General features: G+C 33.4%; 1 protein-coding gene across 1 annotated transcript in view; it reads right to left on the bottom strand.

Annotated features, from left to right (window-relative positions):
* Positions 1-24,488, bottom strand: part of DACH1 (dachshund family transcription factor 1) — a 399,674-nt gene that overhangs the window by 7,396 nt on the left and 367,790 nt on the right. The window contains exon 10 of the mRNA XM_028526299.2: positions 24,237-24,305. Within this exon, the coding sequence (XP_028382100.1) occupies positions 24,237-24,305 (69 nt within the window). The remainder of the gene's footprint in view (positions 1-24,236; positions 24,306-24,488) is intronic.

The raw sequence follows: 24,488 nt of genomic DNA, 5'->3' as shown, positions 1-24,488 counted from the left end.
ATTTTTCAGTTCTCTTCGGAGAAGAACACAGTCTAGTTTAAAACATGTTCTGAGAACAGATCACTGCAATTGTAGTATGCAGGTTCAAAGGTAACTATGTTTTCAGACAAAGAGTGAAAGTGAAACCCTGCCCGTTCCATGTGAGGGACTTTGTGTCAGACTCTAGGTAAGCACAGGAAGCAAAGAGAGACCTGAGCTTCAACAGCGGAACAGTGTGAAGTCAGCAGAACTAGGCTTCAGGTATTGAGGGCTAGAAGGGGTCATCATTAGGCAAGCTGATCTAGTCACATTCTAAATGGGAAACTAAATAGACAAACGGGTAATGAAGGCTGAACTGAAGAATGTGAAGAGAAGGAATTTCAATATCTATACAAGGCTATGGGCAATCTCACTTAGCTTAGAGTTATTTAGACAACTCCAACCATAAGCAAAATACTTTTCTCAAATAGCTGGATCAGTTTCCAGTATCTCAGTTCTTCTGAGAAGTGACCTTCTTGTCAGCATCTTAAAAAAAGAGATCAATTGCCTGGATTTCAGGCTCAACTGTGATGTTGATGCTATCTGTAGATGAAGAGCAATTTACTACCAACGGTTAAGATAATCCTACTTTACTGGATATTAAAGACCTTTTATTCTGTAACTCAAGAGTCTTCCCCACTTGGGGTAAAAATCTGAACCCTATAGTTCTATGAACTCATATCACTTTAGAACTCAGTGTTCTTAAAACGTTAACTCCATGACCACAACCAAGCAAAACTGATTTTACAAAATCATTATAAATGATCTAATATTTGTCCAAGCAACAGGGAAAGTTGTATGCCTAATGTTAAGCAATTATCAGAACTTTCAGTCATAAACATTCAGCCTATACTCATGTAGACAGGGTTTGGATCCCATACATTGTATTGCTAGAACTTAAGGGTTGTTGTAACCATTTGTCATAGGATTTGAACTCATTGCCCCCAGGTTGTTGTCGCTACAACAATTCTTAAAGAGCTTCACTATCCTAGAGAAATTAATTAAAGTCTGGCTATAATCTCCTTAAGAGCAGATAACATACCATGTGACCTTGCATATTTCTAGCACTTTGAACATTACCTTGAAACTGGAAAGTACTCGGTAAAAATATATGGAAGTATCAAAACAAACGTCAGAAATGAGGGGATGATGGACATTATAAGCTTCTGGATGTTATACCTTGAAAAAACACCTCACTTTGGTAAGGATACTTGACTAGACTAAATACAAAGAAACATCAATGCAAAATGACACACATACTAATAGACTGAATCTTCAAAAATGTCTATTTCATAAACTTTTTTAACAAGCCAAAGAAATGCTCAGGATCAAAGAGGCTGAAAGTAAAGGACAACTATATATAATATGTGATCCCAATTTGGCTTCAGAAATACTATAAAAAATCTATAAAGGACATGCCTAGGTCAAATGACAAAATTCAAATTTCAAAGTCAGATTAAATAAAACTATTGTGTCAATGAAATAGTTACTGAGCTGTTAAGTATACTGTGTTTATATATGAGTAAATATATATATATATACACACGCACACATACATACTCCCTGATATTTTTATATATATAAATACCCCCTGAAATATGTATTGTAAACATAATAGGTAAAGAATTATTATTTATATAGCTTACTCTCAAATAATTCAGAAAATACAGAGATATAAAATTATGAAGTACATAGGAACAAAATAATAATAAATGAATCTTGTTAAATTAAACATAAAACTTTTAGTATTTTTTTAACTCTTTTGTAAGTATTTTTCAAATTCAAATTTAAAACAAAATAGTTTGCCTAAATGAAGTAAATTCTTAATACATCATCAATATCAGATATTTATTAGTGTTGATGATTAACACTCTGCACCATCTAATTAAATGGGAAGGAGTCTCATGGTAAAAATGTTTTCTTCTTCTCAACAAGGCCTTCAAGAAGTCCTATTGAAGTATTAGGCAGTAAGAAGATGCTGAGTGATTGATTTTCTTAATAGAGTTTTTCAGGAAAAAAACAAGCTCAGATTTAAGGAACTTATTGGACTGAGGGTGGTGTGGATAGAAGCTAAATTCTTGTCTATTGGCCCATTATGTTCTAACAGTAAATTTACAATGTTAAATTTTATGAAGTATGCTTAACTGTAATACCAGTTAGTTAGGACTGTGTATGCTAGCGTGTATTTTTGTATAAGGAAATTACTGTCTGTTTAACTGTTTGAAACAAAAACGAAAAGAAGAGCACAGACCTGTTTAAAAGTTTTGTTTTGTTTCTGTAAATAAATAAAAGTGATATTGCTGATAGGACAGCTTTGGTAAACTGTGTGTGTGTGTGTGTGTGTGTGTGTGTGTGTGTTCTAATTAAGCATTTGTTAGGAAGAAGCAAGAAACCCTCTGAGTGGTTAATGAACCAGCAAGGGAGAAAGGGGTACTTTGCACTTGGGTTACCTTGTCCTGACTGGAAGGTGAGACCTAACTTCAGCAAAGTGAAGCATAAATGAATCTCATTACTTTCTCCATTCTTCTATCCATTTCTAGGGGAAAGAAGACTAAGAAACAGAGATGGGAGGAAATAATCTTGAGAAGCCATATCTGAGCCTGAGTGATAAATGGGCACATTATCTACTGTGCTTAATTAAAACAAAACATAGAAAAAAAAGTGATGCCTTATTTGATGAAATAGATACTGCAGAGGAGGGAAATAAGGATCTTTCAAATCAAGCATGTATATCTTTCAGAACTGCAAGAAACAGACAAAATCCTCAGTGAAAAGAATAAAGTTTCCAGAAAAAATGCATATGCTCTCTCTGTGGAAAACCAGAGGTGGCAGCTGGAGGGCAGCTCTTGTTGGACTCCAGTTATTTTCTTTTATGTTTGGAGAAAAAAATCATCATTATTCTTTTAAAAGTATAGCATTTTCTATTTTCTATAGAATGACTAATTCAGTAATTTTAATAAAGTTATATTTGTTTGGGAAAGTAATTGTGAGTGACTGAAGTTCTAAATCTCTAGAGCTTTATTTAAAATACTTATACAGTGCTGAACCAAAATGCTGGTTTAGTGTTTAACTCTGAAAATGACAAACTTCAACGAAAGATCTCAATTTTTTCAATAAATACGAGGATTTTTTAAATTAAAGCAATGACATTTTTGTGGAGAATAGCTTTTCTTTATACCTTATCTAATGAATCATCAAATATTATTTAGATAGGGTAGGGTGAGAACAGAGACATGCTGCAGAAGTATTAAATAAGGTAGCCCTCGGTGCACTAAATTTAAAAGTTACATGTAGGGATCAGTTCAGAGATGTGCAAAGTTTTATTAAAGAGACAGACTAGCCAAAAAAAAAATAATAGGGAAATGTGTTGACAGAATGGTCAAATTTAGAGAAAAAATAGGAAAATCAGTAGAATGTCCAGGAATATAGGTAGTTCAGACAGAGCAGGGTTAAACAGGTAAACTTTGGCAAATGCTTATTAAGCAACCATCCAGAGATGAATGTGGACATCTGGTCTACTTTTAGAGCTATTCCTGCGTCCATAAAATATTTGACTCAGATAATGGTCCATGTTATATCCATTCTCTCCAAGTAACTTGACAATTTTATTTCTCGCATAGCCATCTGCGGCAGAAATCCTCTAAGGTAGCCAGCAACACTTCCTGTCTGCTGGCGGTCACATCCTTGTGTGATCCCATCACCTTTAAGTGTCAGTTGTATCTAGTGACTGCCTTGTAATAGAAGAGGATATGGCAAAGATGATGGGAAGTCACTTCAAAGAGTCAGTTATAAGAAAAGAACTGTGACTTTCATCTTGCTGGCAGACACACACACACACACTCTATCTCTCTAGGTCTTTGCACTTGCTTGATCGGATGAAGCAGGTTACCACATACTGAGTTGCCCCATGGACAGGCCATGTGGCAAGAAACAAATGATGGCTGCTGCCTAATTGTCAGCGAGTACCGCGGCTCTCAGTCCAACCATGTTGAGGACATGAGCCATGCAGTCTCAGCTGTATCTGTAAGGTTGGAAGTAGAGCCTGCCTTGGTCGATTCTAGAGATGACTGTAGCCCCTGCTGACAATTTATTGCAGCCTGGGACAGACCCGGAGCAGAGGACCCAAATAAGCTATTCCAAGATTCTTCACATAGGAGCTGTGAGGTAATAAATGTTTTAAACCATAAAGTGTTGAAGTAATTTGTTATGCCACAGTACCTAATTAATACTCCTTTCTTTATAAACAGATGTGCTGGTCAATGGCACAGGTGAATTTTTCAGTTCCTGTGGCTTGCTGTGCTTAATATACTTTAGTTTGCTTTCTTCTGGAAAAGATTGATGACCTAAATCTGGATCATGTGAGCTCACCAAGCCTCCTTGTAATGCTGCTGGAAGATTGCCTGCATTTCAGAGAAACAACAAAACCAGCCTACATGTTTCCCAGTACAATTACGTCTTGTCTTCCTATATCAAAATAATTTTTGAAAAGCTCTAGGATTTGCTACAAATGGAATAAATTATACAAAATCACATGGTATTTTTTCATTTAAAATTTGTTTAGTCTTTTAAAATATATATTGTACATATATTTTAATTATACAGAATATATATAGATAAAGATCTATATATCTAGATCTACAATGTAGAAAAATATATATTTTCACTTACTATAGGATCTCTCTATCTATCCATCCTGTAGTAAATTACTTGTATTACCTTAGGGTACTTTTATTTTACTCGGAATAAAAGATAAGTTTCTCTGGAAGACTGGTAATTTTATTTCATATTATGGTAGCCATACCAGAAATGAAAATAATAATTTTCAATAGTCTAATGCTTATATTAAACTTACTTCAGAATAATAATGATTATGACTGTATCAGATCACCTGGTGCAAGGTGACAGAAGTGGCCGTCCCAGGATGTGGCATGCTCTGCACAGGTACGGCTGTTACTATTTAATGAGCTACCATTTACAAAGAGAAGAGACAAGTGGAAAATTCTAGACTTCTATATTAAAACCATGCAGAAAGATAATATATTTTAAAAAATATTTATGTTTATTTTTCAGATTTTCCTGATTATGGTATTATAGTTGTCCCAATTCATAAACCAGACAATCTTTTTAATGTCTCTCAGAATCTTTCGTTTGGAAGTGGTAATTGGTCAAGTTCAATGTTGGCTAAATCTGGCATCTGGAAATATTTGAAGCTGTTGTTTATTATACTGCATGTTTTGAAATGGAACAGACATAATCTTTTCAAATGAATCAGAAAAATATCAACCAAACAGCCACGGACAATAGCAAATGTAAGACGCTAAATACTTTCTAAAATGGAAAGCAGTAAAAAAAGACAAATGTGCTATCACAAATATATGCAATGCTAATAGATAACTTTATACTTTACAAGTTGTCTCTGTAGAAACAAGAATTTCAGGAATCATCTGGACACTGCGCTTACAATTTATGTTCATTGTCAGTTGCAGTTAGTTCTCAGCATATATTAAATTCCATGATTGCCAAATTTCTTTAATACAATTTTAAAAATAAACACAAGAACTCTACAAATAAGCATTTAGAGTATATCATTATAAATGTGCACGTATTTTGAAAGAAGATAAGTGTATCTTCTGATATATGTATATTTCATGCCTACTGTGAAATTCTGCTCTGGGTCATGGTAACACAGGCCACGATTTCCATTAAAATTAATAGCTTGTGGCTGTGGTTACTGTCAGTGTTGCCTTATTTTCCCATCACTAGCAATTGTGATATGAATAAAATTAACTTATGTCACCATGTAGATTATTATATCCTGGATTGAGTTTAGTTTCGAGAAGCATTATGAATTTAAGGAACTCAGCTAGGGTTATGCCAAAAGTACTTTATAATAAATCTTTATTTTCCTACCTTACAGACTATATACTCTTACTTTTCGGATAATTCACAGTTGCATTTGGACAAAACCAAATTGTTCAACCAAGAACGCCTATTTCATCTTAATGACCCTGATTCACTTCAATTAGATGGAACTTAGTTCCATCTCTTTTTAAGAATACTTACTGGCATAGTATAAGAACAGTAATTGGTAAGTTGTGGATAATCAGCCTTGCTTGCCTTCCCATCAGGTCTTTGATAGCATCATAGTGTCTGAATGAAGAGTTCACAACCTTAGCCTCTTTCACAGGTTCTCCACTAGTCCAGTGTTGGATGAGAATACTCAAAGTGCTGCAGCTCTAACCAGGCGTTTCATGGCTTTATTACCAAGTGCCTTATATATTGAAAAATCATGATGCTTGTAAAGCTTAAAATATAGTGTCAGGCTAGAACTATTTTTGTGTAACGCACACTTTGTTGTGATAATTCAGAAAGCTATTACATGAGCATTTGTTCTTCACTTACCAAGTCTAAAGAATAAGTGTAATTTTTACCTTTATCAAAATAAGAATTATTATACTCTTCAAATGATTGCAAAGAATATCTATGCATGAGAGGAAAAAGCTAACAATGAAAGTAAATTATTGTTGCTTTTTGTTTATGATTCTATTCAATGTAGTTTGATTACTTGAAAGGACCGATATTCAACATATTGCCATATGAAACAGTATCATGAAAAATACATGTCTCTTAATGCAAGAGTTGAATTGACAGTTTGTCATAGGTAAGATCTGCAGAATCAACAAAGATGCAAAATAAATAAGTCAAAATATGAATGATCTAATATACTACTATGCATTTTTAGCATTCTCTATTCTAATATTATGTATATAACACTGTAAATTTTTCAGTCCTAGTTTTATTACACTCACTTTAACAGACAAAATTCAACATTGGTGATCCATCCTTCCTACCACCATAAAAAAAGCTAGATTATATTTTCTCTATTAAAAATATGTCAGTTATTACAAATAAGGATGACATAAAATGTTTAGGATATATACTGTCATAACCATGAGAATATACTTTGCTTCCCAATGTTGTATGTATTATTCTTATTATAATGTTTTTTTGGTGATGGGGTGGTTCTAACCTTTCAGAACAATGACAATATTAGATTATGGAAGTAAATTTTAAATTTTCCATGTAAGGCTTTAATAGTACCCAGCATTGTATCTCTTCTCTGCCCTTCCCATTCAAACTCCAACTCCATATTCACCTAGGTGCTTACTCTACCACCATCTAAGTGCTCTGTTGTTTGTTACAGTACACTCAGTAAGGAGGAGCCAGACTCATTGTTTAGTCTAGCATGGATCTCCTTTCAAGATTACTTGTTTCCAATTACAAAGCACTGTTTTCCTTTTCTAAATCCTACGATTTCCCCCCTTGTATTTCAAGTGCATCTTCCCACTCTGTTCCTTGCACACCAGAACTTGAATTCTCATCTCGTTTCTGAATTCATTACATTCTTCACTTCTTTATTCTCATTCTTATCAATACCTGCTATGCAAGATTTATATTATATTTAGAATTTGTATATTAATTTCAAACACAAAAATCAGGAAGACCAGGCCTTTATTTTTATAAATGTTATTTAGGAGTATGTCCAGTGCCATACTCAGATATCACTATAACATTTATTTCTCTTCTGTTTGCCAATATTTATATGATATGTTAATAATATGGCTTCTCGGAGGATTTAGACTTATATACCTAGACTTGAATGTATCTTCATTAATCACCCAAATGGAATTTATTGCTTTGTTTGTTCACTGAAAGTACTTTGTTTACACTTCAGAAGCACTAGATCAAAGTGTTACTTCATTAAAAGAGGATAATAAATCTTTTATATCTTTCAGGGGAAAAATCATGCCCAATTTCTAAATTTCAGATTTAATCTATTAAATTAATTTTAGGTCTTAGATACATGTTCCAATATTGTGCCAGTGAGTTCCTATAAACAACAAAGTTAAAATTGAGCTCCACTGGAAAAACTTCAAAATATTACTACTGAAATGTTTTGGATGTTACCTTTTATACACAGAAACATGCATACATGTTTTGCTTTGTTAAATTTGTTTCATATAATTAGTGTAATGTATAAATATTTCATATTACTATAGAAGTAAAACTTGGCTTATAGTTCCTGCCACCCCCTGACAACACCTTGACACTCACTGCTTTAGCAGTAAAAAGTAACTCCACATGTGTTTTGTTAGAATTATTTCTGTATCTCTATATCATATTATGAATTATTGAGAAACAATGTAATGTCTTTTGCACTTTGTCTGGCTCTAGCACTTAAGTGTTTAAGCATTTACTAAAGTGAACTTGTTACGACAGGTAGATTTAACAAGAACTAGTTGCCACAGACAGTGTGCCAAAGTTCATTCCGTGAGATATTATTACCTTTAATTCAATAAATTGATTGTGCAATCAATCAGATGATTTTAGAAAATGCTAATTTAACCTCTCCATCAAATATATTGAAATTAAGACTTTTTTTTTTACTTTAATACAGGAATTTTAGAGTATGTAAAATACTAAATATGGACTTGGAAAATTTAAGAGGATATATATATATTTAAACTGAAAGTCAATTTTCACAGACACCCATTTAAAATTTTGCTTCCAGAACTGTTCAAGCAATGACTCTCAGAAGAGGACATTGACAGCACATTGGAAGCCATGCTGAAGAAGCTTGTTCATCTACACCCTTTCATTCCACACCACAGTAAATCTGTTATACATTGTGTTGGTCACAGGGGCTTGGAAAAAAGAGATCAGATGAAAAATGTATGCATGAAAATAAAGAGAATAGCAATCTTGGTGGACATAACTTAAATTTCACCATTTGGAGCTTCTAAAACTGTTCTTTATGATAACACATTATAGTTTTTTTTTTTATTTATTAGCATAACCATACACAGTGAGTGGTAAAAAGAGGGAGAAGACAATACCACACTAAAGAAGACACTAAAATTAAAAGCACAAAAACAAAACAAGTCTGGTTTTATATATTCATTTAAGTTTGTCACTTTGCTAACACATTTTATTCAGAAATCATAAATACTGCCAATAGTAAAAAGCAATAATCAAAGTCATAATTTTCAAGTCTTTTAGAATTCTATAGTCATTGATCATGGTAAGTATTGATAAAATTTCATGCATACCTCTTCCCTAATATTTCATGTGAAAGCACCACTCTAAATGTGAAAAAATAACAGATCATAGTTTTGTAATGATAACATAAAATTTCACCTCTGTTGACTATACATTTTTAACATTCAAAGAATAATTAGAGAGGTTTAGGCATCTCCTTTGTTTTGGAAAAATAACATGCAAAGAAGCCTACTGAGTTGTGATAATTCACAGCCTTTCTATGTGAATTGCTGGGTTTCAGTAGATGCCTGTGTGCTAATTTTCTCACAGAGGAATAGAATCACACATCAAAATACTATCCAAAACAAAGCCACCAGGAACTACATTTGAGATCAAAGTGGGAAATTATCTACCAACTAAATATTTAAACATTAATTTAGGAAATCAATTTGTATGCGGCTTTAAAAAAATCTGGCTATACTGGCACTTAAGTATATTAAGTACATAAATCTCTCAACAGATTCACCTAATTTTTCTTTTTATTTATGACCAACTGCTCCAGCATTAATTTTCATATCATTTTCACTGTGTAGATGAATGCCATCAGTATTTTTGAAATTAGTCAGTTGAGAGTGTTGTGGTGGATGTGAAATTATGAGATGAGAGAATGTGGAAACTAAGTTATAAACTTTTCCCAGCTTCAGATCAAAAGGAGGTTTGCTCTATTGCTAACACCATAGTTCATACTTTTTAGTGTCTTTACGCTTCTTTTGGATGGATGGTCTGTTGGAGAGTTAGTCATGGTTTGTTGAAGACCAATCCCATGACCTGGATTTGGACTTGACAATGGTAAATTTTTGAGAGCCACTGTGGAAGTTTCTGTCTAGTCTGAACCCAAATGAGTTCAGGGCAATGGGCCACCTGTCCTCATTTACTATATCAGTAGGTACAACAAGGAGCAGTATGTCACCAGTTGACTTTTGTGTATATTTTGTCTAAAATAACAATACAATATCTACGAATAATATAACAAAATGACATGGAAAAATAGTTTTTTATAACCACATTTTGATTCTGATGCTGGTAACCCTTGGAAAGTTGGTGCAATTATATCATATCTCAATAAAGTTTTGCCTGAGAAAGATAAAAAAAACTTATTAAAATATTATTCCTAAATATACACCATAAATAGATGAGTGCTGTGTCATTAATGTTTTTCTTTGTATTTACCAGGTTTACCTCACTCTTCATTCACTGAGACGTGGATACATTAACCAAGATCGGTTCTGCATTCTTTAGGAAATACAAGTCTAGGGGCTATATTATATGATTCAACAACCCTTTAAATTAAAGTACCTCTGCAATTTCTTTAAATGCTTCTCATTCTAATAATTTAAGAAGTATAATGATAATTTTAATCCTGTGCAATGGCCACATGACTCCCATCCTGACATGACGGGATTAATCTGCAATGCCCACATCTGAAGGAAGATGTGAATGGGTGGGTCTCGAAATATTCTTTCCAAAGGGTGTCTGGATTCAAAGCAATGAGGAGAAGCAGTTTGGTTCATTCTGAAAAGCCGGAAGAGCTAGTCTCTTTACTTGTGACTTAACTGCTATTTTCAATTTGGTTTATGTATTAATAGTTGATATACTACTAGTTTTCTTTTTAATTGAGAGAAGTTTTTTTTATGTTTCACAGAAGGTAAATAAGTGTCTTGCTTGGACATTGACAGTCTTTTTTAAAAATCTGCAATTTGCCCTGGCTGGCGTAGCTCAGTGGGTTGAGCGTGGGCTGGGAACCAAAGTGTCTCAGGTTCGATTCCCAGCCAGGGTACATTCCTGGGTTGCAGGCCATGACCCCCAGCAACCGCACATTGATGTTTCTCTCTCTCTCTATCTCCCTCCTTTCCCTCTCTAAAAATAAATAATATAAAAAATAAAAAAAATATTAAAAAAGTAAATTTACTTTAAAAAAGTCTGCAATTTTACATAAAAATTAGTATCTTTGAGTTCCTCGGAAAACAAATATGGAAATACTGAGCTTACAGTCCCATTTGAGCAGGAGTTGGCTAGAACACAGAACAGTCTGTTGGGTTTAGAGGGAAATGTGCTTTCCATTCTTATGATCTCACATGTAATCTTTTCTCATTGGTAATATTTATCCCGATCCCCAAACTTTTAACCAAGGATTGACTTAGACTGTGACATTTCATATGATTTTTCTGGAGAAATTTATAAAAAACATTATAAATCACTAAAAACACTGAAATTATTAATAAAAGTAAATATTTTATCATGAAAATCAAATACTTAGTTCTTAATCTGTTAAAGTGGGAATTCCATAAGTAAATATAAAGCCACAGTATGGAATATTGAAGTTAAACACAGCACACCTGATTATGTAAGGGAATAATTTATGGTGTAAAACCTCCCCATCCAGTGCTCTTTCTCCCAGGGTGAAATAAATAAAGAATGAGAGTCAGATCCAATAATTTGTAGCCATCATTCATTGTTTTATAGGTGTAATTAGTAAGCTTAAGCAGAACTATGTTTGGAGATTTACTATCTCTGGAGTATGATTATGTATGAATTAGAAGAGTCTGTAGCTACTCCACACTATATGAAAATACAAATTGTGTTAAGAGACATTTGTCAAAATAAAATAAAAAAATTAAGAGGCTCTAATGCTTCTATCTTAAATGAGTCAAAAATAATTGGTTTGTCTTTAATTTGAAAAGAGATGGGTTATCATACAGAATATGTGGCTGCAAATAAATTTCCTTAAACCATGTTGTTTAAACTGACACAAATATTTCAAGTCACACTCTATCATTAATTTTTTAATTGCTTTGGAAAACCTGGTAAATATAACTTTTATTTTCCACCTTAGAACATGCTAAAAGAAAAAAAGCATGTGCTACATACTAAAAAATATTTGTTGGCTTAAGAAAAATTTCTTCATTCAATAATGTTTAATTTTTATCATATATGAATAGTACTGCAAGTACCATTACATTAAATTTGTGCATAAATGTAAAACTAGCAAATTCTTGTTATCAGTTAACCTCTACCAGGCACTGTTCTAAGATTATACATATATGTGTGTGTATATATATATATATATATAAATACATATATATATATACACATATATATACATATGCACACACACATATTCACTTTAATCATGTAAATCTCTGTAAGGTGGATACTATGATTATTATGCTATAGATTAGGAATCCTCAAAATCAAAAAGTTTGATTTATACACTCAGTGTTACTCAGATAATAACCAGCAATGTGGAGATTTGAACTCAGGTAGTCTGATTCTAGAATTCATGCACCCATAATGGACCACAGACACACTGTGTGTGTGTGGGGGGGTGAGTGTACTAATAAAAAATTAGATGTCTTTGCAATTGTGACAGGATGAAAACACCAGCAACAGAGTCGGTCTCAGCAGTGGAGGTGCGTCGCCAGGGTCACAGCACTAACAAACAGAAGTGTTGGTACTAGATGGTGGCCCTCAGTCCACCAGAGTTCTCCAAGGCCGGAGTTGTTTTAGTGTTAATTTTAATCCTTCAGAAATCAGTTATTCATAAAATATTAAGAAATTAGTTATTTAAACAAATCATCAAAGTTAATGCCAAAGAAAATCTGTATTGGCATTTATTTTGTAACTGATTAATAATAATACCTGTAACCTAATAGATTTACTTTTCTTTTTATATTAGAGAAAATTTCATGAGAATCTGAAAATTTTGGGAGCAGTTGCAGGGCTAAGAAGTATCTGTTACCTAATGGAAATGCCTTTGTACTTTCCTAAAGAAGAATTCCATAGAAAACCAAAGTCAATTTAATTGAATTTATCACATTAATAAACTTTACATGGAAAGAACTATATATTTACATTTTGAATCTTAATTCTTATAAATTTATGCCACCCTAATTATCTAGTTTAACATTTAGCCATTCATAGCCACTTCATAAATTATCATGAGATAAAAGATTGATGTCATGCAGGAGCAAGTTATATGGAGTTAAAGTGACTCTGAGGTCCTGACTTCACAGTTTGATTCCAAGCAAGAGCCGAGGGGGGTGGGGGGACTGGCTGAAAAAGGTGCAGATTAAGTGAAAAACAAAACAAAACAAAACAAAACAAACAAAAACTACCTCAGAGAACACAGCACTACAGTTACTGATAGAGGGAAATGGGGGTGAGGGGAGGCAGGAAAGGGTAAAGAGGGGTAAATGGTGATGAAAAGAGGCATGACCTGCAGTGGTGAACACACCGTAGAATCTACAGATGATGTATTACAGAACTGTACACCTTAAGTCTATATAATTTTATTAACCCATTCAATAAAAATAATATGAAATGAAAAATTTGCTCCACCCCCATGTACCTCAGTATCCTCAAATGGTATAAAATGTGCATGCCATGAAGGTGAACAACATAATGTATGAGAAAACACTGGGCAAATTTCAGATTGCTTTAGAGATGCTAGCTGATGTTCTTCCTAAGAAACGTTTTTAGATGCCCTTCTTTGCCAAACAATTTCCCACCCATTATATCTTTTTAACTTCCAGGCTCTCTTTTCACACTCTTACTCAGTTCTCTTGAATATATACCATTTGGCACTTGTGGAAATTTTAGATTCCGTCCCCTCCAAGGCACGTCTCTTGATTTGCACCGTGATCCCTCAGCCTGTGGGAGGAGGAACCCCTGCTGCAAGTCTCCAGCAGGCGGATTTAGAGTAAAGTTGGAACTGTACGGCTTCTGCCAGGGAATATGGTCAGTCCGTCCAGCAGATGTTAATAATAGCAAATGGATTTTAATGGGCTAATTTCTTTCAACCAGCTAAAATATTTTCAACCATTGAATCATTTCCCAAACAATTAAACATACTGATTTTTCTCATGTATACCCACTTGTTACCCACTAGTTCAGCCATAAAAATAATACCACCATTAAAAGGAATGATCAGTCCTTTGCAAATTTTACTTGTAATGCTAGTTATATTCATTTACCAAATGCTTTGCTACATATGCGGAAGCAAAATTAGGCTTTCTTTTTTTTAAAAGGTTGCTGTTGTTAAAATGATTCCAAATGCTAAATAATGTGTTTGTTTTTCAGCTGTTGTAAGTCTAAAGAGATTTTTTGAACACTTCAATTATAAAAACATTTAAAACATACAAACTTGTGCAATTTTTATTTTAATGAAGATGAGAAGTTCATTAAAGAAGATAAATATTTCATTAGATGTTAAATAAAACAAAGAGATTTTTTGGCTTCTCTCAGCACAAAATTCCTTTGAAAGATTAATTAATACATGCAAATTATGCAAATTAGACCCATGCAAATATTTTATGAAGACAATTAAGGGAACCATTAATTACTGCTTTTTTTGCTTCAGTGAGATTCATTCATTTAATTTTAATTTCACTTTAACTGTTTTGATGTATAATCTTTCAGCTAAGAACTTTATCTTTCCTGGCGGGTCACTTAAACTTATAAATTTCATCAAGTGAGAGTGCACAGAAATCTGTAAAGATATTCTCTAGACTATGTTTAGTATCAAGAGAAATTTCTGATACAATGCACTCCCAGAAACAGGGAAACTGGAAGGGAATGTGAGCTCATTCTTGGACAAGGTTCAACTGCTGGAAAAGCAATTAATTTGCTTTGGCTGTGCTAATACAGGGGAATTAGAAAGTGTGACACAAGACAAATAGAAATAATTAGTTCTCCAAAATGATGTTCTCATTAATATGGTTCAAACAGTAGAAATAAAAAACATTATTGTGGCATGTCTGCATTCTGTTCCTAATCATGGGAGGTGGGATAATGCACCATAAGCATTTTACATTTATAGTCCAAATGATGATGTTTTATTTTTTTTCTAAAGGAAAATTTAAAGCAAATGATGTTATATATCATGAACGTCTAAACATACACATACTACCAAAATTGATAACATACTTACCACACCATGTGTTTATGTACCAATTTCTATTTATTTCATACAAATCCTGTAATTTAGCAAATAGATATAAAAATGATGGTTCTTCTTATATAACAAATATTTTATCACTTTTATAATTCACAGTATAAATAGCATTTCTCAAAATATATTTTAAAAATTGTATTTGCACTCCATCTTAAAGAGGCCATTCTCTACATTTACTGAAGATTCTTTCAGATGGCCAGGGTAGTTTTACTGTCTAAGGGTGGATACAACACGAGAATGCAGGTTTTATGAATATGAACCACTAACCTGTATTATCAAGGCTTCTTCAGCTTTGGAGAACATTATACACATTTTCTACTCAAGATCTTCAGTCAGCAAATTAATTGGCTAAAATGGCCATCATAATTTCCCTTAATAATAAAGGTTTTAAAAGACTTAAAGCAAAACCCTATATTAAATAAACTTTTAAAACTAAAGATAATGATATACTCCCTAAAAATAAAAATCAATGTATTAACCATAATGAAAAACCAACTTGCTAAACCGTCTAGTCAGTTATAATAATAAAAAGTATCATCAATAAAATTTTTACCTAGTCTATGGCACTTTTCTCTGTCCTACAGCCAGTCCTTATTAGTGTGGGGTATTATGAAAGGTTGTAAGTGGACACACATCACTGGTATTTGTTGAGCTTTTAGTGTTTACTAGAAACAGTTCTTCAAATCAAATTTTCTTTCTTAAAAAGGTAATCTCATTTCATCCATCCTGAAATTTCTAAAATATCCAAGTTCCTTTTGCTTATTTATACTGTCCACTCAGATCAGATGTCTCTTACACCTTCCAAATTAGGATCCTCTGTGTCTGTCATTGATATGTTCTGTTTAACCACTCTTCTGTATCACTAAGTATGATATTAAATCAAAATGGATCCAGTATTAATCTTTAGGGCCCTTTGCGAATACCTTTCCCCATTCCCAACTACTCTTTAATAATAGTCTTCACACAGTATTCAAGCCAAGCCAAAAACATGTTCATGAACTTGGTAATTTAATACAATTTTTTCAATTTTATCTATGCTAACAAAACATTATTATATTTCCATTAATATCCTCTCTCTTTCAATACTTAAAGAAAAACAATGTAGTTGTACAAATGTCCATTTCCCATCTCTAAACCTCTAAATCTAATGCATTATTCCTGATATCCCCCACCTCCCCTAAACTCTCACAGTACTGACCATGTGTTATATTGCGTTTACTAGAAAAAATATTTCAATAAATTACAACCAAGCCCAATTGTTTTTGCCTTAATTTGTCTAATATTTAGGCAATGCAAAAAGAATTGAAATCATATCATAAAACCTTATATGTCACAAATCCACACAAATATAGAATAATGACAATCATGCTTTTTTTATAAGAACCAGTTTAGAAAATTAGCTCTATTAAAATATACATTGAAAATAATCTTGTGTAAGAAACAATTATAATGAATTACATTTTATGACTGTTTTGAACAACTTCAAACTTAACTGCCCACTATGTCTAATTTCATGTATAATTAGTTTAAAATATATAAAAAGCCATTTCCAACACCTATAAGAAACCTTCAACATTTGGAATTTAAGCATATCTACCTATAATCAAAGACAAGATTTACTGTTTTATACATTTCTTAAAAGAATAAAAATTCTTATACTGAAATTAAGATTACACTTTTCTAAAAGTTTACAAAATACTAAAACGTGAGTATCTCTGAGGCTTTATAATTAATAATAACTGTCAAGTTGAACGAGTAGTTAACAGTGACCTATGAAAACTACAGAATGTTAGCCTGTTTATTAGTTACTGCCAGCCATCACTACCATCTTCTGTTCACCTTAATCAATGCTGTCTTAAATTGATTAGCTGTATTGACATGCTGCCAAACACCAGAAACCAGGGCCAAGAGACTAGAGTAAATTGATTATTGTTTAGTTCTGTTCATAGCAACATAATTCTAATATTTATTTTTTAAGATCAAATAAAACAGTCGGAGGTGATCCCAATGGTGACTGTGTATTTGTAAGTGAATAAGCAATAGTCAGTGTGCCCTGCAGGCAGACCAGACAACAGTCTGGTTTCAAGCAGACCCTCCCCTCCTTGTTGTTTTAATTAATTGAAAGTCACCTCTCCCTTTTAAGCTAAATAAAAACATTTTTAAATATGTAAAATTGGGTTCGAGTAAAACGTTCTTGTAAATTACTATGTTATAAACAGATTATAAAAGTAATTTTTCTGAAAAAAGAAAAATAAATTATATATTAGAGTAATAATAACTTTAGTGTTTACCAGTTGCTAGAAACTATGGTAAAACAAAATAATAACATTTAATATTAACAGCTAAAACTTTACTGTGTGCCTACTATTGCCTAGTATGTGCTAAATGCTTTACACAAATTATTTTATTTAATCCTTATAATGATTCCATGAGTCTAAGCAATTACTAAAGGAAAAAAAAAAAGAGTAGAGCCAAGATCCGAATCTAGACCTGACTCCTAGAAGTTTTTAATTGCTAGATTCTATAGAGTTCTAGAGAACTTCCATTCTTCATTAAACTTAAAGGTCTTTTTTTAATGATTAGAATGTCCATAAAAAATCCAATCTCTATACTACTTTCATAAAGATCTCAAAAGCGGTATGTTTAAATAAGATTCCGTTGGAGACCATTAAGTGTAAAAGTCTTGGGATATCATTTAGTAATTGTTCAACCACACACCGCGCAAGAATTGCAGAGGATCTCCCAATGTCTCACATGAAGTCGGAACTGGATTTGTGTCTGATTTAAAATTGATCATGAGTTCATTGCATGCTAATCAATGTAGATACATCTTTTACCTAAATATGCTAATTTCTTAATTTCTTTTATTGACAGCTTATTTTCTTCAGTTAGAGCAAAAATCTTCCCCAGGGTGTCTGGAAGTGTCTATAAACATTGTATATGTATAATGGCTAATGAAACGGTAAAAAAAAAAAAAAACCCTGAAAAGGAAACATTTATTTTCCAGCTGTATATCATTCCTAAGTAGCTGTCAGTAGACTATTTTAAACTTTTGAAGTTATTAACAGGTAGGGAAGAACAAAGGTTTGGGGGCTCATCAACCCGGAATCAAATGTCAGCAACCCCATTCATTTACAGTACAAATGTGTGAACGTTAATGAGGCACTCTGAGCTTTAGTTATCTCACCTTTAAATTAGAATATACATAAAGGGCTCAATAAATACAAATTCCTAGTCCAACTCATTCTTTTAATAAATGAGTACTTCCACTTACTACATATCACTAAGTCTAAAAATGCATTAATGAGAAATCCATTGAGTATTAGAAAATTTGATTCAATAGATAAAAGCTTGAGAAAAGGTATAAGTTCCACATGTAACCTGCATTTAATACTTTGGAGCTGTGAGTTACTAAACAAGTAATGTGGTGGTCCGTCCTTTATCGGAGGTTTTGCTTTCTCAAATTTTCAGTTACTCACAGTCGACAGCAGTTCAAAAATATTAAATGGAAATTCCAGAAATAGCAATTCATATACTTAAATTGTGCATCACTCTGAGTAGCCTGATGCAATCAGGCACCTTCTTGCTAGCCCCACCCCGGGAGGCAATCGTTCCACTGTACAGCACATCCACACTGTGTATGCTACCTGCTCACTTTGCACACAGTGGCAGCCTCGATCATCAGACCGGTTCTCAGGGAGACAGAGAGAGGGAGAGAGGGGACATATACATAACTGTGATTACAGCACACTCTTATAATTGTTCTATTGCATTGTTAGCTATTGTTATTAATCTCTTACTATGTCTACTTTATAAATTAAACTCTGTATGGGTATTATGTATAGGTTATGTAAAGGTAAAAGCATGGTTTGGTCCTACCCATGGTTTCAGACACTGACTATGAGTCTTGAAAAAATGTATCCCCTGAAGATAAGGGGAAGCTACTGTAACAATAGCATATTTTAGAGGAGCAGTATTTAACAATCCTAGTCTAAAAACAATGTGTAAGAACATAAGGGGATGTGAACAGCAACTGAAACTAGTTATTCTCAATGCCCTTTAACACATGGTGTAATCTTTGAGAATTCATGCACCCTCACTAAACCTTGGGTTCCTCTTTTGCAAAATAAAGATATTTAATTATCTTTAAAGTTCTTTCCCAAGGCTAAAGCAGTAGTGTCATATAAGTGTACTTGGCATATCATCAGTGTTCAATAAATATTTGTTGAATAGATAAATAATTTTACATTTAACTTGTATCTTTACATATCTAGGAAGCAGAAAGAAGATATTTTTAAATAAAAAAAGATTGTTAATAGAGGAAGGCATGCCTTTTATGTCTGTAATTTGGAACAATGTTTGATTCTCTATGATCTGAGATCAGTCGGAAAAAAAAAAAAGCCAAACAGTTTTGACTATGGCTATTGAATGTAAATAAAAGAGATGTACTTTCAAGTGAAGTCAAGATTTTGCAAGCATAACTCACTGATATTCTAAGATGTTAGGGGAATTGTGCTCCACATTTCCATTGATTTTAACAATTACCTTTTGTTTTAGGAGGACAGGTTTTTACTTAGAAAGAAAAAACAACAGGTACTATCGTTTCAAAAGTGAACTTTGTAGAGATTTTGGAAATTTATACCAGACACAGATAAAACAGGACTAACTCATGATTCTCCCATGTTATGGTTCATTTATTAATCACATAAACAATATATATGGGTAATTTAATCACTTGAAATTATATGAAATACATAAAAAGAAGCATGAAGTTAATGTAAATAATAAAGTATTTTTTAAGAAATGTGACTATGGTATGTTAAATTAAATATAAACTTAAAGTGAAAAATTGAGTGTAAGTGAATATTCACAAAATCAAAATCTTAGGGCAAATGTGCAAAAAGAAAGAATTATTAGAAATGCCCATGAGAAGAATAAACAAATACTGTTAATTCAGCTATCAGAAATAAAAATTAGTTCCTCTTGAATTTGTAATTCTGACTATCCTAGAAAGAACCATAGTATTCTTTATTAGCTCCCATTAGTCTCTCCGACTAAACTGGGAGATTCGTCAGAACAAAAGGATCTCAGGCATCCACAAAATCTAATACAGATCCTATTTCATCAGTGGTTGACACAATTCTTCAGGAATGTGTCAAGCATTCTGTGGGGCACTAGGGGTACCACAGTGAATAGCCGGCATAGCTCTGCTGACTCCTTGCACGGAGAAAGAAGGCTTGATCAGGGAACTGCAAATGCACAGCGTGTTGTTGTGGAGAAGTGACAGGTGTGGTAAGAACCTCTAAGAGGCTTAACTAGATCCCAGGGGCAGGAAGGTGCTGCCAGAGCCGGTGTGGAGACTAGGAAGCATCCCTTATAGCAGTAACTCCTACGATGAGACTTAAAGGATGGGTAAGTAAAGTCAGGGGAGAGCAGGAAACATCCTTGGTAGGAGGAGAAAGATGTGAGGGTTTCAGGAAATCAAAAAATCCCAGTGTAATAAAAGCACAGAGAACAAAGGGGAAGAGTTGTGATTGGGTGTAAAGGTGTGGAAGGGAAAGGTCAAGCTGGCTCCCCTCATTATATATTAGGGGGGTACTGGATCGGGCAGATGAGGGTACCACAGGGCGAGAATCCTGAAGGCGGGCAGGTTTGCAAGGCCAGAGGTGGAGGATCTTTCTGTTTTTGCACTGACCTTGATGTCCCTGTGAGACAGCCAAATAAAAGTTGAATATTATCTGGAGCTCTTAACAGATGTCTCACTGGGATGAGAAGGTATTTTTAGAGTTGTCAAAATATATAAGCTAAGCCATTTAGGTGGATGCTGTTGCTTAGAGAGAAAGAATAAAGAGACTAGGACTTGGCTAAAGGAAGCCATCATGCAAGAGGCTTGGCTGCACATAGTATGCGTGTGTGTGTTATACCCACACATACAGAGGGGGTTTCAGAGGACGTTTACTGACTAGTCCAAAAATTTGCTGAATGAATATTTATATATACTATGTCTACTGTATGTATTTAAAAGATCTTATAAATAGCTTTCAAATACATTTTTTAAACTCCAACACAAATCATAGCATAAGCAAATCTATAAGATTCAAGGCACAAGAGAGATAAGCACCATCAGGTTCAGCTCCTAGTACAAGTCATTGTGTTTTAATTTTTGGATGTTTATTCAACATTCATAATATCTCCTCCACACTCATAAATTTTGAGTTCGTTATTAGAAATATCAGCAATGAAGGATTTATTCCTGGGTAGTATGAGCTGATATATTGTACCTTACTTATCAAGATAACTAAGTTATTTAGAGCCTCTTTGCTCGGGAATACTTTATAAACTGCTTTCTTATTTCCTCTCCCCCACCTTTATAGTTTTATAGAAATCATGGTACTAAATGCCAAAGCAGCAACATTTAGTCTAACTTCAGGTCCTTGCAGGAGGTAATTACTTGGCACTTGAGCAGAATTGAAGTGCCCCACTGCCAGGTAAGGGACTCTTGGGCCAAGAATGGCATTTTTATTGCTAAAAATATTAAAAATAAATAAATACATGGCAAGCATGAAGCAATGTGGGTTTTCCTTGTCTGTCCTAATTAAGTTGAGTTTATTTTGGAATAGAGAATAATTTCAGTTATGGTTGGATTGGGAGCAAGAAAGAGTACAAATAACAACATCACGTGTGGGCTTGAGAACACTGAGAGAGAGGGAAAGCCAAGGGAGCAAGAGGTTGTGTTTGTGCCGTTCCCCCACTGGGGAGCAGCAGGTGCTCACGGCTCCCCAGATGCCTGGCGTTGGCCGTTTCACAAATTAGTAGTGAGTTCTGGGTCTGTCTTCATCACCTTTCCCGTTCTTGTGCTTACACTCAGAATTTAAGTACAGTCTTTTTCTTTGGATTTCTTTTGTTCACAGTTAATTTTGCTCTCTTCATTCCCTCCAAATATGAGAATTTAGTTTCTAAGGTTTAAAAAAAACTTCAAAGGGCTAAATGAGCTTACTCAGTGGGGTTAGAGTAGCAAAAGGCGATCTCTTTTTTGCAGTATTTTAAAAGTCTTGGGTAGCTCAACTGTTGGTGAAATAACTTGTTAGCAACTAACACATAGAAATATAGATTCATGTGCAGTATTTTAAATTACATTTGAAATTCAACTGTGCATTAAACAATTAAAAAAATTATTAAATCCGAGTGTAAATATGCAAAAAGGAGAACATTACTGATTATGTACCTCAAACTTGAGGAACACATCATTTTAATTGACCAGCTGAGTGAGTAAATGAATGAATGAATGACTGACTTCATTATACAATTGAACCAAAGCAATAAATAACCTCACACTCATTTATATTGGGCTTAAAGTTACTATGCATACTTGTTGTTCAGATGTTTTGTTTCCCTAATTATAAAGTTATTTGGGTAGGTTTTTTATGTTATCCAACTGATAGCACTCTGAATGGTAAAAAGAAGGCAATTTATGATTAAAGGTTTTTGTCAGAGTAAGCAAATCACAATAGAAAGAGAATTCTCAATATTTCAACCTCATACAGCAGGATTTAATCCATATTAAAGTACATATTTGAATATATGTGAACTTTAAAGATTCAAATAATAACAACCATAGCCTTATTGATGACCAAAACGTTTCTGATAGCAAACTCATGCAAAGATAATTAATCATTGCCTGAACATTTCTTAATATTAATGACAAATCTCCCATTTATGTGCAAGAATACATTGCCCATAGTTTTTCTTAGATTGAGTTGCAATCTAAGAAAATTCTGCAGACAACAGATAATTTATATGTCACATCTACCTTGAGATTCGTGTCCTTTCTTAGACCCCTTTGGACCTTAGCTAAATCAGTGCGTGAGTAACCAACTCCTGCTCACTGTAGCCAGGGCCGGTATTTACATTGGCCTTACTGAGATTATCCACCCTGATCAAGAAGACTGGCTTTGTTAATAATTTGTTAATAAGTGTATACAGCTTTTAAAAGAAATGCAACAGGCATCTTATGACTTTATTATTATATGTACACATACATATATATATAATTTTGCTGAAATCCATAAGACTTAAAAAATGAAGTCTTTTCTACATCTACAATTGCATTAATCTTGTATATCCAAGGGGATGTCATAATAACATATGGTTCAAGTTTTAGGATTTAAAAAAAATAATTATGATGGTCTCAGGTAAAATAAACATAGGCAAAAAACATTCTCTAGGAATGTTTCAAGTTTCTGATATTTACTTATTGCATATATGATACCTTACAAAAATATATTTTCTTTACACAAAACCAAGAATGGCACATTTGGAGCTGATTAAGTAACACAATTAATGTCAAACAAAAATCCCCCAAATGACTGAGCTTAAAATGCAAAATAAAAGCAATTGGGAGGATTATAGCAGTTAATCATTTTAGGACTCATTTGAAGAATCATCTTCATTTGAAGTAAAAAACAAATGTTCTTTTTACTGTTCTGTATTCATGAAATTAGATGGAGTTTACTGTCGAGAATAGATGTTAGACCATAAATGCTACCTTCAAATTTTGTCCTCTTGTAGTGTGGTCTCGGCAATATATATATTTAGCTCCTCTGAGTGTGTAACACAGTTCCCTTTAGTATTCTACATATGATTTTGTTCAGCAGATTTGTGTTATTAAAATGCATATAATAGCATACAGGGCATTTGGAAAATCCACGTAGGACTAAACTATCTTATTTATAACATTCAAACAGTCAATTTTGCATGGGTCTGGCAATAACTGTTGCAAAATGAGTAGAAAGAATTTTTAAATATTAAGAACTCCCTATTTGATTAACTCATGGTTTTATTTATACAGAATAGAACTTATAAATCCTTCCTGCATTAGATTGGGCTTTAAGCATTCAATACTGTGTCCAAAATTAAATCATACATTGTTTAAAATTAATTATTCCTTTTTAATTGCATTGTATAAACAGAAATGACCTGTTAATTTAAAGAAAATCTATCAGCACAAAATGAATTCACTCATATAAACAAGCAAGATGAACTTGACCTTGTTTGAACTTGTTTTGATGTGGCCCAGATGGTAGGCTACATGCTTGAATAGCAGGCTAAAGCTGAGGAAAAACTCATATAGCAAGATCTAGATTTATAGCCTTTTGCAAATTCCTACCTTGTATTGTCCTTTCAGCATCTGTTCTGCCGCCAGCGCGGTCAGCTTCTATCTCTGGGGTCAGAGAATCTAAAAGCACAGGAAGGTAAGAGTGACACACATTTCATTGGATTCCTATTGTCCTTTATTAAAAGAGCAACCTGTTACTCCGGTGCTGCATTAAAATTAAATAAATCTTTGTCATCTTTTCAAGGGTAAACAAAGACGATAACCATAAGAATTATCAAAAGATGTGAATAGATAAATAACACC

The sequence above is a fragment of the Phyllostomus discolor genome, chromosome 11, assembly GCF_004126475.2.
Source record: "Phyllostomus discolor isolate MPI-MPIP mPhyDis1 chromosome 11, mPhyDis1.pri.v3, whole genome shotgun sequence".
Lineage (NCBI taxonomy): Eukaryota > Metazoa > Chordata > Mammalia > Chiroptera > Phyllostomidae > Phyllostomus > Phyllostomus discolor.
This window is presented reverse-complemented; position numbering and strand designations above follow the sequence as displayed.